Source organism: Anabas testudineus, chromosome 9 (assembly GCF_900324465.2).
Source record: "Anabas testudineus chromosome 9, fAnaTes1.2, whole genome shotgun sequence".
Lineage (NCBI taxonomy): Eukaryota > Metazoa > Chordata > Actinopteri > Anabantiformes > Anabantidae > Anabas > Anabas testudineus.
The window spans coordinates 18,409,712-18,427,716 of record NC_046618.1 but is presented as its reverse complement, the minus strand read 5'-3'; the positions used below and the strand labels follow the sequence as shown (position 1 = coordinate 18,427,716).

At 38.8% G+C, this 18,005-nt stretch overlaps 2 protein-coding genes across 4 annotated transcripts; both read left to right on the top strand.

Annotated features, from left to right (window-relative positions):
• The first annotated feature begins 1,062 nt into the window (after positions 1 to 1,062).
• On the top strand, positions 1,063 to 17,083 carry LOC113150582 (granzyme A-like). 3 transcript variants are annotated; one of them, XM_026343149.1, is made up of 5 exons: positions 1,063 to 1,188; positions 1,313 to 1,454; positions 1,787 to 1,931; positions 3,036 to 3,305; positions 3,390 to 3,801. In XM_026343149.1, the coding sequence occupies exons 1-5, from the start codon at positions 1,125 to 1,127 to the stop codon at positions 3,537 to 3,539; spliced, it is 771 nt and encodes a 256-aa protein (XP_026198934.1). In that variant the 5' UTR covers positions 1,063 to 1,124; the 3' UTR covers positions 3,540 to 3,801. The 3 variants fall into 3 exon arrangements, with proteins under 3 accessions (XP_026198934.1, XP_026198935.1, XP_026198936.1); XM_026343150.1 differs by lacking the exons at positions 1,313 to 1,454; positions 1,787 to 1,931; positions 3,036 to 3,305; positions 3,390 to 3,801 and adding exons at positions 14,617 to 14,758; positions 15,351 to 15,495; positions 16,323 to 16,592; positions 16,680 to 17,083 and having other exon boundaries at positions 1,069 to 1,188; XM_026343151.1 differs by lacking the exons at positions 1,063 to 1,188; positions 1,313 to 1,454; positions 1,787 to 1,931; positions 3,036 to 3,305; positions 3,390 to 3,801 and adding exons at positions 14,274 to 14,496; positions 14,617 to 14,758; positions 15,351 to 15,495; positions 16,323 to 16,592; positions 16,680 to 17,083.
• On the top strand, positions 7,941 to 11,191 carry LOC113150583 (granzyme A-like). The gene is made up of 5 exons (XM_026343152.1): positions 7,941 to 8,903; positions 9,028 to 9,169; positions 9,683 to 9,821; positions 10,474 to 10,743; positions 10,828 to 11,191. Exons 1-5 carry the CDS (start codon positions 8,840 to 8,842, stop codon positions 10,975 to 10,977), a joined length of 765 nt encoding a protein of 254 aa, XP_026198937.1. The 5' UTR covers positions 7,941 to 8,839; the 3' UTR covers positions 10,978 to 11,191.
• Positions 17,084 to 18,005: the final 922 nt, after the last annotated feature.

The following is an 18,005-nucleotide window of genomic DNA, read 5'->3' as shown; positions in this document are numbered from 1 at the left end:
AAAATAATGTTAATGTATTTTTTCATATATTTATTTCCTTCTTTTATGCTCACCTCTTGAGATGTGTGATGCAATAAATATTTTACATGTTCTAAGTCTTGGTGTATCATTTTAGCCTAGCCTATGAACACGAGATTTATTAGGTCCTGTATGGCTCTTACACTTTTCATCAAGGTACAGATGATTGGTTAGAGTAGCTTAATGATTTCTACTAATCATTAAGGTAGAAATCATAAAATAGAAACTCCAAGATGGATCATTCCTCACAGTATAACCTAGGAAGGTAAGGCTGGAATCTGCCAAAAACAAACATCTATGGAAACATTTTGTCTGCCAGTGTAAAGAAATAAGCAGCCAAACTGACTGAAAGATCCCTCATCATGCAGCAAGATGACGACCCAAAACACTCTGCCAAAACAACAAAGAAGTACATCAGGCACAACAAGTGGAAGGTTTTAGGTCAAGTCAGTCTCCAGACTTGCCCTGTAGGGCATTTTATCTGCTAAAGAGGAGGTTGATCTTGGTAAGCTGGTGCAAAAGCTAATTCCAACCTGCAAAATGAGAGAAAAAACAGGAACAACATGCAAAAGTCAAATAGATAGACAGTATAGATGTAAACCCTGAGGACTGCAATACAAAAAAAGGATTACTGTTGTATTTTTGAAACAGTATGAGAGCAATGCAGTTGAAAGCCCTGGTGAGAGAACACTAGTCATGTTTTCTCTACATGCTGCTGAGATCCTACCTTTTCTTTTTATTCTTCAGTTCTACTGAGAAGTAGCAACTCTCATTTTAACATTTAAGCAGAACTTTTTTCTTTTGCCTGAATCATACTTTTGCTGTTTCACAGTGGCCCACCCTTACTGACAGGTCTCACACTGATGATGTGAGTGTGAGCTTCTTCACACATAACAAGTCTCCAGTCCACAGCGTGTGAACAAAACGGCTATTATGACTGATAAGTGACAAGTGGTAACTGCCAAAGTTGTGAAGTTCATACAGATTAATATTTAATGTTTTTGCACATTCAGACCACATCCTTTAAGTAGAACATATAAAGACAAGAGTGTGCAACAAGGTGGGTTTCAGTGTGTTTCACCCTCACTTCAAAGAGAGAAAACAAAATGTTCTGCCAAATGGGTTTCACTGCGCTTATTTCCTGCACTGTCCTCCTCATTGTCCAGACAAGTGAGTAATATTCTATATATTGTACTAATTCTTTATTTGACCATTTATTCATGTAAACACGTAGAACACAAAGTAATGGCACAGATCTCATTTAATCACCTGGTTTCTTTGTTAAATGCCTTAGGTGATGGTTCTGAGATTATTGGTGGGAAAGAAGTGAAGCCCCACTCGATGCCTTTCATGGCTCTGCTGAAGAACAACACAACCGTCTGTGGAGGGACACTGATCAGTCCATCATGGGTGCTGACTGCTGCCCACTGTAAAGAGTAAGAACTAGATACATATGTTTTAGTTTAGATATTTTGGCAAAAACACACAAAATACATTCTCAGTGATCATGTTTTCTGATAGGTTTATTATCAACTTTCATGATACACTACTTTTTGATATTTCCTGATTATGTTAACAGAAAACACAATCCAGTTGGGTTTCGTCACAAATGAAACTTAGTTGCACATAAACATAATATCTAGGAGACAGGATTAGCTATGCAGTCTTTTGTCAGTTTAAAATTAAGTTCTCACTAATTCATTCAGAGACAAAAGCATATAAGACATGTAGCTGAGACTTTGCACATTGACTTCTTTTGCTCTTTCAGCATTAAGACGGTCTTGTTGGGGGTGCACTCCATCAAAGAAAAGAAAAATGAAAAGAATTCCAGGCAGATCCGAAAGGTTAAGAAACAGTTTCCTCATCCCTCCTATGATGAGAAAAAAAAGGTCAATGATCTCATGTTGCTAAAGGTAAGATAACATTTTAAGAACCTGTAGTGAATATCTGCTGAGATGAAATAGAAAAGAGTTAGGAGCAATCAATATTTGGAGCACTTGGTTTGAGATCAGAATTTGCTGCATACATTTGTTTTGCCAGAAAAAACAGATGCTATACAAACTGCAATTCTGCAAATCAATTTAAGGTACGCATGGTGCAAAGTCAAACTGAGTTTGTCACAGTATTTCTAGCCATGTTAAGCCTGTAAAAATAAGTTATTTTTCAATAACAGTAAAACTGATTTTGGGTCATGTATGCTTTTTGATGAATCTCTTTGTATTGTTGGGATTGTTGGTAGAGTCCAGATGAAAGAAAGTGAGATTAGTGAGTACAACATGTTACAGCAGCCTATACAACATAAAGACAGATTTAAAAGATTTAAACCTGGTCAAGGTCCAAAACTCTCATGTTTTTTGTTGTGGCACTTTGTAGTTGGTATCCGTAGCCAGTCTTGGTCATGATCTGGCTGAGGGGGTTCAGGCCTATGCAGAACAGCAGTGGGGACAGAGCATCTCCTTGGTACAGTATATGCCGCACTTGATGTTGACTTGGGCAATCGGCTTGAAGTTGGTCTCAAGGGTTGTTTTCCACTTTCCCATTGAGTTCTGGATGAAGGTTCTTAGAGTCCTGTTGATCTTGTACAGTTCCAAGCGTTCCATGACCCATGTGTGAGGCATTGACTCATAGGCTTTCTTGTAGTCCATCCAGGCAGTGCACAGGTTGGTATGTCTGGTCTTACAGTCTCTGGTGACTGCTTTGTCTACCAGTAGCTGGTGCTTTGCTCCCCTGGTGTTGCTACCAATTAGCGATGTTTTGTTCGTGAACGATTTGTTTAATATGAACTAAACTTTTATATGACTTGGGAGTAATGAGTCCTCTCAGTAATGGATTCGTTCATTTCCAGTTCATTGCAGTACCTTCTATCACCACATGGCATCAGCTGCATAGGCTCAGGCAGCAGGACGGGAAACAGTTTGTTATCACAGATGATGGATGGATGAAAGTTTAATTTAAAAAGAAGCATAAAGAATTTATTAATAACCATCTATTAATCCATAATGTTCCTTTTTTGACAGCTTGACAAACCAGCGAAGCCAACCAAAACGGTGGGATTGCTCAAGTTGGATAAGACTATTCAAGATCCAAAAGCTGGGACCATCTGTGTCGTGGCTGGATGGGGGACAACAAACAACACTACAAAACAAATGTCAGATGTCCTGATGTCTGTCAAAGTGACTGTGGTTGACAGAAAGAAATGCAACTCTCCTAAATGTTACAACCGTGCTATCACCAATGACATGGTATGTGCTGGCTCGAATGGTAAAAAAAGAGCAGATACTTGTGAGGTAAGAATGCTTTGAATTCACTGTCTGCTCACCTTCACCTCTGTACCCAAACTAAATAGAACTAAGTATTTCTTCTCTCTGTAGGGGGATTCAGGAGGCCCACTGTTGTGCAACGGAGCTCTAGTTGGAGTCACTTCTTTTGGAAAGGGCTGTGGTGATATCAAGTTTCCTGGAGTTTATGCATTTCTTTCAGCAAAACAACTTATTTGGATCAAAAATACAATGAAATCTTAAACATGGTGAAATGAGCGCTCACTGCTAATTACTAATTTTACCCTGTATCTTTGGATTATTGTGCTGAATTCATTTTATCCTAATTAGATGTATATTTGGGGGTTTTATATTATTATGGCTGCCCCCGCTGGAATAAAACTGCTTCTCCATTAGCTTTGCTTTTTGATGATTGTACTGTATATCTTTGTTGCTAAATATATTCTCATAGCTTTTGGCTGCTGGCCCCTGATTGTAGCTCCAAATTCGAAATAAAAATGCTATCACAAGGTATTTTTTTGTTTCTTTGGTCACTTCCGATCATCAACTGAAACTTTTAAAACATTTATGTGTATACATTATTAATAACAACAACAATAACATCAATAATAATAATAATAATTTCACATTTTGGACACAATTTGCTTTAAAAGCAAATTGCTTTAAAACTTTTTGCTTTAAACGTCTCACTAATTGTCATAAATAAGTTTTACTTTCACTAGTCCTCTACCAGCCGTCACGTGAAAGGCAGCTCGGGCTGCACGGTTTTGTTCATTGTTCTCAGCTCAGGCTGTGGAAGCAGTGCACTCGTTCATGGATCGTTCATTTGTCACGTGACAGCTACCAAGTCACTGTCGCGCTGTTAAACAACAAGTGCAGGGAGGATGTAGGACACAAGTCACTTTATTGTGGTGTGGATTTGCTTTCCTATGTTTTCACATGGTTTAAATTGCTTGTGGCATTTTGTTTATTATAATTTATCAGCGGAAGCAAACCATGTTGTCTTCAGTATATAGTGTTTGAGAACCGCTGTTTTTTTTTAAACCGCCACCTGCTGTAAAATGAACGAAATGAATGAAATTACTCAAAATGATTTGTTCAGTGTGTAGATCTGAGTCAGTTAAATTAACCGAATTTCCCATCTCTACTACCAGTTCCCTTCTGGGCACTGTTCATGTATTGATCCATGTGCCTGCTCATCTTGGCTGCTATGACACCTGACAGGAGCTTCCATGTTGTGCGGAGGCAGGTTATTGGGCAGTAGTTGGATGGGACTGCTCCCTTCTGGGGGTCCTTCAGGATCAGGAATGTCCGGCCTTCCGTTAGCCATTCAGGGTGGGTTCCATCCATCAGTAGATTATTAATTTGTGCTTCCAGGTGCTCATTGAGTGAGGTTAGCTTCTTTAGCCAGTAGTCATGGATCATGTCAGGACCTGGTGCTGTCCAGTTCTTCATACCCGAGACTCACTCTTGGATGTCTGCCTTTGTGATGGTTACTGGATGTTGTTTAGGAAGGTTGCTGTGGTCTGCTTTCAAGTATTGTTCAGTCTCCAGCCTTGGTGGGTCTCCTCTCATGTTATTACCCTGCCACTGTGAGTACACCTTGGATGGCTCAGTGGAGAACATCCTGTTTATTCTCCTGGTCTCAACTTCTCTGGTGTATTTCTTCAGCCGGGTAACCAGGGCCGTGAGCCTTTGCTTGGCAGTCTCCAAGGCCTTAGGTAAGGTCATCTTACTGTACTTCTTAAGCACCTGGTTCTTCTTCATGCTGCCTTTCTGTAGCTCTGATAGTTGGCTAACTTCTCTCCATGTTGCCTTGATCTTGGCCTCCAATCGCCATTTCCATGGAGGATACTGCACCTTATGGCTTGTGTTGATCTTATAGCCAAGTACTTCAAGGATCACAGTTGATCCTGAACTGTATATCAGCTGATTGGTCTCGCTGATGGTCAGGGTTGGTATCGTCTGTAGTGCTGCATTCTTCTAGCAGACTTTGAGAAGGTACTTCACTAATTCTTGGTAACCGGACTCGGGGGCTCCAGGTGTCCATCTACCCATGATCTTCAATCTTAGTCAGCTGCTCTTGCATTAAACTCAGTTATTGGGGCTTGGAACCCAATCTCTGATTGTGGGGAGGATGAAGAAGAAGAAACACCTTTATTTGTCATTTGTCACATTTTACATGTTACAGATTAAATTTGTCCTCTGCATTTAACCTATCCCCCTGGGGGGAGCTGTGGGCAGCTTCATACAGCGCCCGGGGAGCTAGCGTGGAATGTCTTGCTCAAGGACACGCCTAGTGTCTGTGACTCCCTGCTGTTGTACGTCTAATATATATATATATATATATATATATATATATATATATATATATATATATATATATATATATATATATATATATATATATATATATATATATATATATATATACATACGTGTGTGTGTAGGAGGAATATATATATATATACACACATATATACATACACACACACACACACACACACACACACACACACACACACACACACACACACACACACCTCTTTCAGTATTAACACGGTCTTGCTGGGGGTGCACTCCATCTAGAACGAGAAAAATGTGAAGAATTGCAGTCAGGTCCGCAAGGTTAAGAAACTGTTTCCTCATTCCTCCTATGATGAAAAAAAGCATATCGATGATCTCATGCTGCTAAAGGTAAGATTTATTTTTTATTTTTTAATGCAGAACAGATTTAATCAATTTCTGTTTGTTGTCACATCTGTACTGTGTAAAGACACAGAGTGCAGGTTCATGTTTTTTTGCCAGGACATTGTGAACCATGCAGCCTGCAAAATGTTGTTTCAACCACACATAACACTGTGGGTAACACCTAAGCCAGCAGCTTTGCATCACAGCTGTACAGACCATGTACTGACACAAACATTTATCTAAATTACACAACAGTTCCTAACACAGTATTGTTGTAGTATTTTCAAAGTAGGCTTTACTGAGGAATATTTTATACTGCTTTGGATACAGCTTTTGCTAATAGGTTCAGTTCAGTTGATAGTAGGGTTAGGGGAGATCCAGCTTCAAGCTTGATATAAAACTAGAGCACATAGACTTGAGTGACTTCTGCCAACACAAACTTGCAGGTGCTTAACAATCAAAGTATGGTACAATGGATCAAATGCATTTTCATCTGTGTATAAACATTATAAATATAACTACTTATAACTTTGATTGCTGATTTGTTCTCTATGATGAGCTCATCACCAAGTCAGATTGTGGGAGTTTCCCCTCACTCAGGCCAAGTTTCCAGCTTGCTCTCTAACCAGGTTAGAGAAACTGAAATATTAATGATGTTTTAATTTTTAACACTGCAACAGCATTATACACTAAATGTAATGCATTATTATGCATGCTGAGTAATATTAAAAGAGCAGCATTAGTGTGAGAAGCTTCACTATAATCAGTGTGACAGTTAAACCATTGCTGCAAATATTGTTCATCTGTCTCTATGACTCATTCAGGGCTTCCACTGAACAGAAAACTATAAATTGACAAATGAGAAATGTGGGTTAGATCTGTCAAGAAAAACTTCATATAGTAGGTCTGTCACAACCTTTACGAAGGACCCCGTGGCCAGAGATAACCCAGATTCGGAGGAGAGTTCAAAAAGTTTGACAGAAATAGAACTTAAACAAAGCAGGAGGACTCAGTAGAGATCCAAATGACAGAAGGCGGTGTCAGGCGAGTAAAAAAGCTCTGGATGTGAGTTGTTGTGGAGAACCGGAGGGAATGGCAACAGTTCTAAGATGGCTGTTGAACAGAGGCTGAGGACTGAACACTGAGACACGTGACTGATAAGGTGGTGTGGGGGTCACGGCTAATATGGCCGACCAACAGAGCATGTGGAGCAGATGGGGAGAGTGAAAGCTAATAAAGTCCGGGGATATGTACAGGGCAGAACAATATCAGGCTATAATCGCAGTCAGGGGCAATCCAGGTCATACACAGTGAAAAGGTTTTAAAGTGATGTCCAGCAGGCAAAATCCACAACACAATAGACAGTCCTGGTCAAACACACTAGGAGGTCCACACAGAGTGGAACCGGGAAATGGAACAACAAGGGAGAGAACCGATAACACATAACCAGAGGGGTAGAAGGGGTGCAGGCAGATACAGGTACAGGTCTTGTACTGTGAGCAGGGGGGAAAGCAGAACTCACAGAACCAGGAGGTCAGGCAAGAGATGAGGTCCAGGGCAGGCAGAGTCCGAAAAATCCCCAATAAATCAGTCCAAAAGAAAAGCTGGATACTGTCCAGGAGTTGAGGTTTGACTATCTGGAAGCGGAGAAACTGTATCTATATAGTGTGGGGGAAACCAGGTGCAACCAATTCGGTGAGTGGAGGAGGAAACAGGAAGTTGTCGAAATAAGCATGGGGCATGGGGGAAATACAGGCAGCAACAAGGCTGGAATCATGACAAGGTCAAGGGTGGAAAATGAAAATATAAATATTTACATTTACATTTTAGTCATTTAGCAGACGCTTTTATCCAAAGCGACTTACATATATCAGTACAATGGTAGGCAGGGTGAGCGTGAGGAGGTCTTGCCTAAGGACCCCTATTGGAGGTAGGCCATCTCCCACATGGGAGGTGGTGATGTTACCACTACACTGACCAGCGGCTTTAAATATGACATAAATTGTGATCACTGTCAGTCCCTATCCCTCTTACAGATAAGGGTTTAGTTGTATAGTTTGATGGTCACTGGCAGAAAGGATCTCCTGTGGTGCTCTGTGGAGCTCTCCCTTGTTGAACTGATGCTGACATGGCATACATGTGACACCAGAAGATACAAACCATTCATTAGCAAGAATAACCAAACTAACTAAAAGGTCCCGCATCATGCAGCAAGATAATGACCCAAAACACACAAAGAAGTTCATGAGGAACAAGAAATGTAAGGTTTTAGATCATGCAAGGTCAAGTCAGTCTTTAGACTTTTAGATTTTATCTGCCAAAGAGGAGACTGAAGGGATCCTGTTGAGTTGGTGCAAAAGCTAATTTCATACAAGAACAACATCCAAAGGTCATATAGATAGACAGTATAGATGTACACCCTGAGGACTGCAATATAAAAAAAGAATTACTGTCTGAGCTGCATCAATATAATGAAACTCATCAGGTAGTGGGTTGTGTCTCTTTGATAGTCTTTTCCATAGTGGGCTCACCCTTACTCACATGCCTCACACTGATGATGTGAGTGTGAGCTACTTCACATATAAAAAGCCTCCAGTACACAGCCTGTGAATAAAATTACTATGATAACTGATAAGTGACAAGTGGTAACTGTTCACCACACAATTCCATGTGAAGTTCACACATATTAATTTTTGCATGATAATACAATGATATTTATGTCAATTTTGCTGACACACACATTTGCACATTCAGACCACATCCTTTGAGTAGAACATATAAAGAGAAGAGTGTGCAACAAGGTGGGTTTCAGTGTGTTTCACCCTCACTTCAAAGAGAGAAGCGAAAAGGAAATGTTCTGCCCAACGGATTTCACTGCGCTTATTTCCTGCACTGTCCTCCTCATGGTCCAGACAAGTGAGTAACATTCTATATATTGCACTAATTTTTTATGTGACCATTTATTCATGTAAACAAGCAGAACACAAAGTAATGGTACAGATTTCATTTAATCAACTGGCTTTTTTATTAAATGTCTCAGGTGATGGTTCTGAGATTATTGATGGAAAAGAGGTGAAGCCCCACTCGATGCCTTTCATGGCTCTGCTGAAGAACAACAAATATATGTGTGGAGGGACACTGATCAGTCCATCATGGGTGCTGACTGCTGCCCACTGTGAAGAGTAAGAACAAGAAACACATGTTATGCAGGTTTAGATATTTTGGCAAAAACACACAAAATCCATTCTGAGTGATCATGTTTTCTAATAAGTTTATCAACTTTCATGATACATTACCTTTTGATATTTCCTGGTTATGTTAACAGAAAACACAATCCAGTTGTGTTTCTTCACAAATTATCGTTAGATTCATATAAACACAGAAGCATGTAAGACATGTAGCTGAGACTTTGCACATTGACTTTTAAATGGCCTGGTTGGTGATTTGAGGTCAAAGCCACTTCAAGAAATCACAGGACGCACAGGGCCTGAGACAGGATGTGCTCTTGATCTTAGTTATATTTGTTTCTGCACTTTGGGCAGCAGTTTACTTTACATACATTAAAAAACTAGATGAAGAATAGGTCTGAGATCCACTGGCATGTGACTTTATAAACCAGTTCAGGTGTTGTTGGTACACTGACCTTTAATGTATGTGAACTCTAATCTAACCCTGCTGTGTTTTTGCTCTTTCAGCATGAAGACGGTCTTGTTGGGGGTGCACTCCATCAAGAAAAATGAAAAGAATTCCAGGCAGGTCCGAAATGTTGAGAAACAGTTTCCTCATCCCTACTATGATGCAAAAAATAAAAACAATGATATCATGCTGCTAAAGGTAAGATAACATTATAGGAACCTGTAGTGAATACCTGCTAAAATGAATCTGAAATAGAAAAGAGTTAAAGAGTGTAAAGAGAGTAAAAACTGGTCATAAGGAGTATAACTGCTGCATTCTGAATGAGCTGCAGCTGAGAGATAGTCTGCTTGGGTTGTCCAGCAAAAACTGTGGCATGATTCTTCCAGTGGCGTTAAAAGGAAAGGAGGCATTCTTCTGTTAATATCTAAATAAAAATATACGATTGCCTTTAACCTTTCATGTTTTGGTTGTAATCTAAGAGCAATTTTGTATATTTCAAAATCTAATTGTGGTTTTTTTTTGTGGCTCTGCAGCAGATTCTGGGCAGTGTGACCTATGAATATTCATTCATAAATATATCAGCTTTGTTAGTGTGGATGTTATGCTTTTTGATGAATCTCTCTGTATTGCTGTGATTGTTAGTAGAGTCCAGATGAAAGAAAATACAAAGGTAGTACAATTAGTGAATGTGGCAACATTTTCAAATACCTTTGAGTACAGTATGATACAGTAGCCTATACAAAATAAAGATGTTTTTACAGATGACTGATGGATGAAAGTTGAATTCATAAAGATGTATAAAGAATTTATTCATGTCCATCCAATAACTCATAATGTTCCTTTTTTGCAGCTTGACAAACCAGTGAAGCAAACCAAACCAGTGGGATTGCTCAAGTTGAGTAACAGTGTTAAAGATCCAAAAGCTGGTACCGTCTGTGTCGTGGCTGGATGGGGGAGAACAGACTACAATATAAAACAAATTTCAGATGTCCTGATGTCTGTCAAAGTGACTGTGGTTGACAGGAAGAAATGCAACTCTTCTGAACATTACAACCATCGTATAACCAGTGACATGATATGTGCTGGTTCAGATGGTAAAAACAGAGCAGATACTTGTCAGGTAAGAATGCTTTGAATTCACTGTCTGCCCACTTTCATCTCTGTACCCAAACTAAATGAAAATAAGTGTTTCTTCTCTCTGCAGGGGGATTCAGGAGGCCCACTGTTGTGCAACGGAGCTCTAGTTGGAGTCACTTCTTTTGGACGGGGCTGTGGTGATATCAAGTTTCCTGGAGTTTATGCTTTTCTTTCAGCAAAACAACTTGTATGGATCAAAAATACAATGAAATCTTAAAAATGGTGAAATGAGCGCTCACTGCTAATTACTCATTTTACCCTGTATCTTTGGATTTTTGTGCTGAATTCATTTTATCCTAATTAGATGTATATTTGGGGGTTTTATATTATCATGGCTTTCCCCGCTGGAATAAAACTGCTTCTCCATTAGCTTTGTTTTTGATGATTGTACTGTATATCTCTGTTGCTAAATATATTCTCATAGCTTCTGGCTGCTGGACCCTCATTGTAGCTCCAAATTTCAAATATAAAAGCTATAACAAGTTATTTTTTTGTTTCTTTGGTCACGTTCGATCATCAACTGAAACCTTTGACACTTTTATGTGTTTTCTTTCTTCCACCTCCTTAGTCAGCTGTAGATGATGCACAAATGATTCAAATGAGACAATTGCAGTAATAGGATCACAGAGAACGGGAAGCTCTGAATCACAAATAAATATGAAAGTTTATCATGCACTCACTCAAACCAAACCCCAGAAGACATATTCAGACACCTCAGCTTAAGACCCCATACAGAAAAAACTGATGTCCTAAAATGTTTATTATTTATTGTATTTAATAACTTCACTGGCTACTGTGACAGCATGAACATCTACTGAACACAACTTGGAGTTCAAATTTCCAATATTTTAACATGTAGAGTACATCTCTAACCAGCGAGTGTCAGTGTGAGTCAAGCTTTGAGTTAGACACAGTCTGTCAGAGACTGGACCTGGACTCTCCACACAGACACCTTGAACCAGCAGAGGGAGCCCTGCAGAAACCTTCAAGCTACCATTTTAACATCACATCACGTCACAGAGGAACAGAGATGATCTGACCCTGTGATACTGATCTCATAGTCACACATAAACTATCCACAACAAATCAGTAAAACCAGGAAGTCACACATAACTCAGCTTTGATATGTTGAGATTCTAAAAAAAATGTTTATATGGGAACAAAATAATATATATATTTTTTAATGCAGAACATATTTGATGATTTTTTGTTTGTTGTCACATCTGTACTGTATAAAGACAGAGACAGAATGCAGGTTAATGTTTATGTGATGGGACATTGTGCACCATGCAGCCTGCAAATGTTGCTTCAACCACACTTAGCAACACCTAAGCCAGCAGCTTTGCATCACAGCTGTACAGACCATGTTGCAGAGAGACACATTTGTAGGTCAACTCTTGAATACATATATATTTATATTTATTGATACAATAGTACATTTGCACATTTCCACGGTGCCACTTAAGTTTCAGCTTCCACGTTAGTTTGATAAAGAACATAGGAAATCAGTTTAACTCAGCTTTTCTGTGTGGACATTATTACAGAAAGAGTAAATGTTAGTAAATGAGTGTTTATTGTAACTGTCTTTAATGTGGATAACAACAGCAAACCAAAGATCCAGGACATTGGGACCATGTTTTTATCAGACCGCTCTAAATCTGCAGGGAAAGTTAGTGATGAAGTTGGCAGCACCGACACTGCTGGACGACTACTGTAAGAGACATGTGGTGTAGTAGGTTCTTTATTTTGTGTCTGTGTTTGCTCCATGTTCTTGGTACATTACATACTATTTAGTGTGGACTATAATCAACCACAGATTGACACACATTTGGCCTAGAGGAGGTGGGTAGTTGTTGCAGCAGGTTGGTAACACATTCATCAACATGAAAGATTATTGGGCAGCATGTCACCTGTGGTGGAACATTTAAAACACACTGCAGGAACACAAGGTGCTGACACATAAACATTTATCTAAATTACACAACAGTTCTTAATACAGTATTATTGTAGTACTTTGCACTGAGGAATATTTTATACTGCTTTTTTTGAAGTTTTTATTTATAGGTTCAGTTCAGTTGATGGTTTTATCATTTTTGTTTAACTTTAATCATCTATTTGACAATTAGAAACATATTATATTTCCAGCAGTATCCACAGACTTGTGTGACTTCTGCCAACACCAACTTGCAGGGGCTCAACAATGAAAGTATGGTACAGTGGATCAGAGGCATTTTCACTGTGTTTAAACATTATAAATACAACTCCTTATAACTTTAAATGCAGATCTGTTCTCTCTTGGCTGAAAAGAAGAGATATTTGGTCATAGGTCATGGCCTTCATCATCACCAAGTCAGTGTGTGGGAGTTTCCCTCCCTCAGGCCAAGTTACCAGCTCACAGGTTAGAGAAACTGAAATTTTAATCACGATCTATTAATTTGTTACACATTACAACAGCTTTATACAACTAAATGTAATGCATGATTATCCATGCTCAGTAATAATAAAAGACATTGGTGTGTCAGTTAAACCATTGCTGCAAATATTGTTCATCTGTATCTGTGACATTTTGAGCTGACTCATTCAGGGCTCTCGCTGAACATAAAACTATGAATTAAACATATGAGAAATGTAGGTTAAATGTGTCAAGAAAACTTTATACAGTAGGTCAGGTCCTGGGGAGGAAAATGAAATTATAAATATGACATAAATTGTGATCACTGTCAGTTTCTATCCCTCTTACAGACGAGGGTTTAGTTGTACGGAGGAAAAGAGCCGTCGATATCAGGATCATTATGAGAGCTGTGAAGAAAGACCCTAAAACACTGTGGGTAGGAGTGAAGGTATCATAATCTGCTATTCACAGAAAACTTCATGAACAAAGGTACAGACAACACCAGAAGATACAAGCTAATCATTAGCAAGAATAACCAAACTAACTAAAAGGTCCCTCATCATGCAGCAAGAAAAATAATGACCCAGAACACACAAAGAAGTTCACCTGGAACAAGAAATGTACTGTAAGGTTTTAGATCATGCAGTTTTAGGTCAAGTCAGTCTTTAGACTTGCCCTAAAAGGCATTTGATCTGCCAAAGAGGAGACTGAAGGGATCCTGGCGAGGTGCAAAAACTAATTCCAATATCCAAAATGAGAAAAAAGAAAAGACAAGAACAACGTGCATAAGTCATATAGACAGACAGCATAGATGTACACCCTGAGGACTGCAATTCAAAAAAAGAATTAGGCTACTGTTTGAGCTGCTGTAATTCCACCTTTTATTTTTATTCCTCAGTTCTTCTGAGAAGTAGCAACTCTCATTTTACCTTTAACCTGAATTTTGTTCTTCTATCAGAATCATATTTTTGCTTTTCCATAGTGGGCTCACCCTTACCCACATGTCTCTCACTGATGATGTGAGTGTGAGCTACTTCACATATAAAAAGTCTCCAGTACACAGCCTGTGAATAAAATGGCCACGATGAAGTGACAAGTGGTAACTGTTCACCACACAATTCCATGTGAAGTTCATACATATTCATTTTTATATGATATTTATGTCCATTTTGCTGACTCACACATTTGCACATTCAAACCACATCCTTTGAATAGAACATATAAAGGCAAGAGTGTGCAACAAGGTGGGTTTCAGTGTGTTTCACCCTCACATCAAAGAGAGAAGGGAAAACAAAATGTTCACTGCGTTTATTTCCTGCGCCGTCCTCCTCATTGTCCAGACAAGTGAGTAATATTCTACATATTGTACCAATTATGTGACCATTTATTCATGTAAACACGTAGAACACAAAGTAATGGTATAGATCTCATTTAATCACCTGGTTTCTTTGTTAAATGCCTCAGGTGATGGTTCTGAGATTATTGGTGGGAAAGAAGTAAAGCCCCACTCGATGCCTTTCATGGCTCTGCTGAAGGCCGACACACCAGCCTGTGGAGGGATACTGATCAGTCCATCATGGGTGCTGACTGCTGCCCACTGTAAAGAGTAAGAAGATACATATGTTTTGCAAGTTCAGATATTTTGGCAAAAACACACAAAATACATTCTCACTGATCATGTTTTCTGATAAGTTTATTATCAACTTTCATGATACACTACTTTTTGATCTTTCCTGATTATGTTAACAGAAAACACAATCCAGTTGGGTTTCTCCACAGATGAATGAAACTTTAGTTGCACATAAACATAATATCTTGGAGACAGGATTAACTACGCAGTCTTTGTCAGTGTAAAAAAATGTCTTTACTTACTTAATCAGGGTCAAAAGCATGTAACACATGTAGCTGAGACTTTGCACATTGACTTTTAAACATCCTCATTGGTGTCTTGAGGTCAAAGTCACTTCAAGAAACCACAGGACTCACAGGGCCTGAGACAGGATGTGTCTTGATCTTTATAATATTTGTATCTGCACTTTGGGCAGCAGTTTACTTTACATACTTTAAAAAACTAGATGAAGAATAAGTCTGAGAACCACTGGCATGTGACTTTATAAACCAGTTCAGGTGCTGTTGGTACACTGATCTTTAATGTATGTGAACTCTAATCTAACCCTGCTGTGTTTTTTCTCTTTCAGCATGAAGACGGTCTTGTTGGGGGTGCACTCCATCAAGAACAAGAAAAATGAAAAGAATTCCAGGCAGGTCCGAAAGGTTGAGAAACAGTTTCCTCATCCCTACTATGATGAAAAAAAGGATATCAATGATCTCATGCTGCTAAAGGTAAGATAACATTATAGGAACCTGTAGTGAATACCTGCTAAGATGAATCTGAAATAGAAAAGAGTTGAAAAAAATGTTTGGAGAATTTGCTTCTTACATTTGTTTACGCAGGAAAAGCAGATGCTGTGCAAACTGCAATTCTGCAAATCAATTCAAAAGACGCCCGGTGCAAAGTCAGACTCAGCTGATCACAGTATTCCTAGTAAAGTCAAGCCTCTAAAAATGTATTTAGATTATTCAGTAAAAATGGATCTTGGGTCATGTAGGGAGTATGGCTGCTGCATTTTGAATGAGCTGCAGCTGTAACATGGTCTGTTTTGACATGACACATTTCGAGTGGCATTAAAAAGAAATGAGGCTTTATTCTGAGGCTTTAAGTAAAAAATTTAGGAACTTTTCATTTTTTGGGGTGTAATCTAAAAGAGCAGTTTTGTATATCTCAAAATCAACTTGTGGTTTTGTTTTGAGGTAGTGTGACCTATGAATATTAATTCATAAACATATCAGCTGTGTTAGTGGGGATGTAATGTTTCTTTATAAATCTCTTTGTATTATTGTGATTGTTAGTAGAGTCCAGATGAAAGAAAATACAAAAGTACAGTAGTACTATTAGTGAGTATAATATGTAAAATATTATACTCACTAATTGTACTACTGTACCTTTGTATTTTCAGCCTATACAACATAAAGACAGATTTAAACCTGGTCAAGCTCCAAAACCCTCATGTTTTTACAGCTGATTGATGGATGAAAGTTGAATTCATACAAATGTATAAAGAATTTATTAATGTCCATCCATTAATCCATAATGTTCCATTTTTTGGCAGCTTGACAAACCAGTGAAGCAAACCAAAACAGTGGGATTGCTGAAGTTGGGTAACAGTGTTGAAGATCCAAAAGCTGGTACCGTCTGTGTCGTGGCTGGATGGGGGACAACAAACAACAGTGATGAAGAAATGTCAGATGTCCTGATGTCTGTCAATGTGACTGTGGTTGACAGGAAGAAATGCAACTCTCTTGAACATTACTACCGTGCTATCACCAGTGACATGGTCTGTGCTGGCTCAGATGGTAAAAACATTGCAGATACTTGTGAGGTAAGAATGCTTTGAATTCACTGTCTACCCACCTTCACCCAAACCATAACCCAAACCCATAGAAATAAGCATTTCTTCTCTCTGTAGGGGGATTCAGGAGGCCCACTGTTGTGCAACGGAGCTCTAGTTGGAGTCACTTCTTTTGGACAGGGCTGTGGCAATATTAAATATCCTGGAGTTTATGCTTTTCTTTCAGCAAAACAACTTACTTGGATCAAAAATACAATGAAATCTTAAAAATGGTGAAATGAGCGCTCACTGCTAATTACTCATTTCACCCTGTATGTTTGGATTTTTTTGCTGAATTCATTTTATCCTGATTAGATGTATATTTGGGGGGTTTATGTTATTATGGCTGCGTCCGCTAGAATAAAAATGCTTCTCCATTAGCTTTTTTTTTTGATGATTGTACTGCATATCTCTGTTGCTAAATATATTCTCATAGCTTCTGGCTCCTCATTGTAGCTCCAAATTTGAAATAAAAATGCTATTGCAAGTTATTTTTTTGTTTATCTGATCACGTCCGATCATCATAGAAAACCTTTTAAACTTTTATGTGTTTTCTTTCTTCCACCTCCTTAGTCAGCTGTATATGATCCACAAATTATTCAAATGAGACAATTACAGTAATATGATCACAGAAAACGAGAAGATCTGAATCACAAACAAATAAGTTTATCATGAGCTCACTCAAATTAAACCACAAAAGACAAATTCACACACCTCATTTTAAGACCCCAAACAGGAAACATGCTAAATGCTGCAGCAGTTCATACTGTGAAGTGCTTTTATTCTAAGACTGAAGGAGATACTGACAGTGAACAGTGAACACTGTACAGTAGCTTAAAAACTTTCTTCTTTGCCAGAAGAAAGAATGGATGTATTTTATTAAGCACACATAATATTGAGGAAAAAAAACATGTCAAAAATAGATGTCCTAAAATATTTAATAACTTCACTGGCTACTGTGACAGCATGAACATCTACTAAACACTCCCTGGAGTTCACATTTGCAATATTTTAACATGTAGAGTACACAACTAACCACCAAGTGTCAGTGTGAGTCAAGCTTTGAGTTAGACACAGTCTGTCAGAGACTGGACCTGGACTCTCCACACAGACACCTTGAACGAGCAGAGGGAGCCCTGCAGAAACCTTGAAGTTACGTCACAGAGATGACATGATGATCTCTCTCTCTCCCTCTCTCCCACTCTCTCTCTCTCTCTATATATATATATGTATACATAAATGTGTGTGTGTGTGGGTGTGTGTGTGCGCCAGGATATTGTGCACCCTGCAACCTGCAAATGTTGCTTCAACCACACTTAACAACACTGTGGGTAACACCTCTACCAGCAGTTTTGCATCACAGCTGTACAGACCATGTTGCAGAGAGACACATTTGCAGGTCAA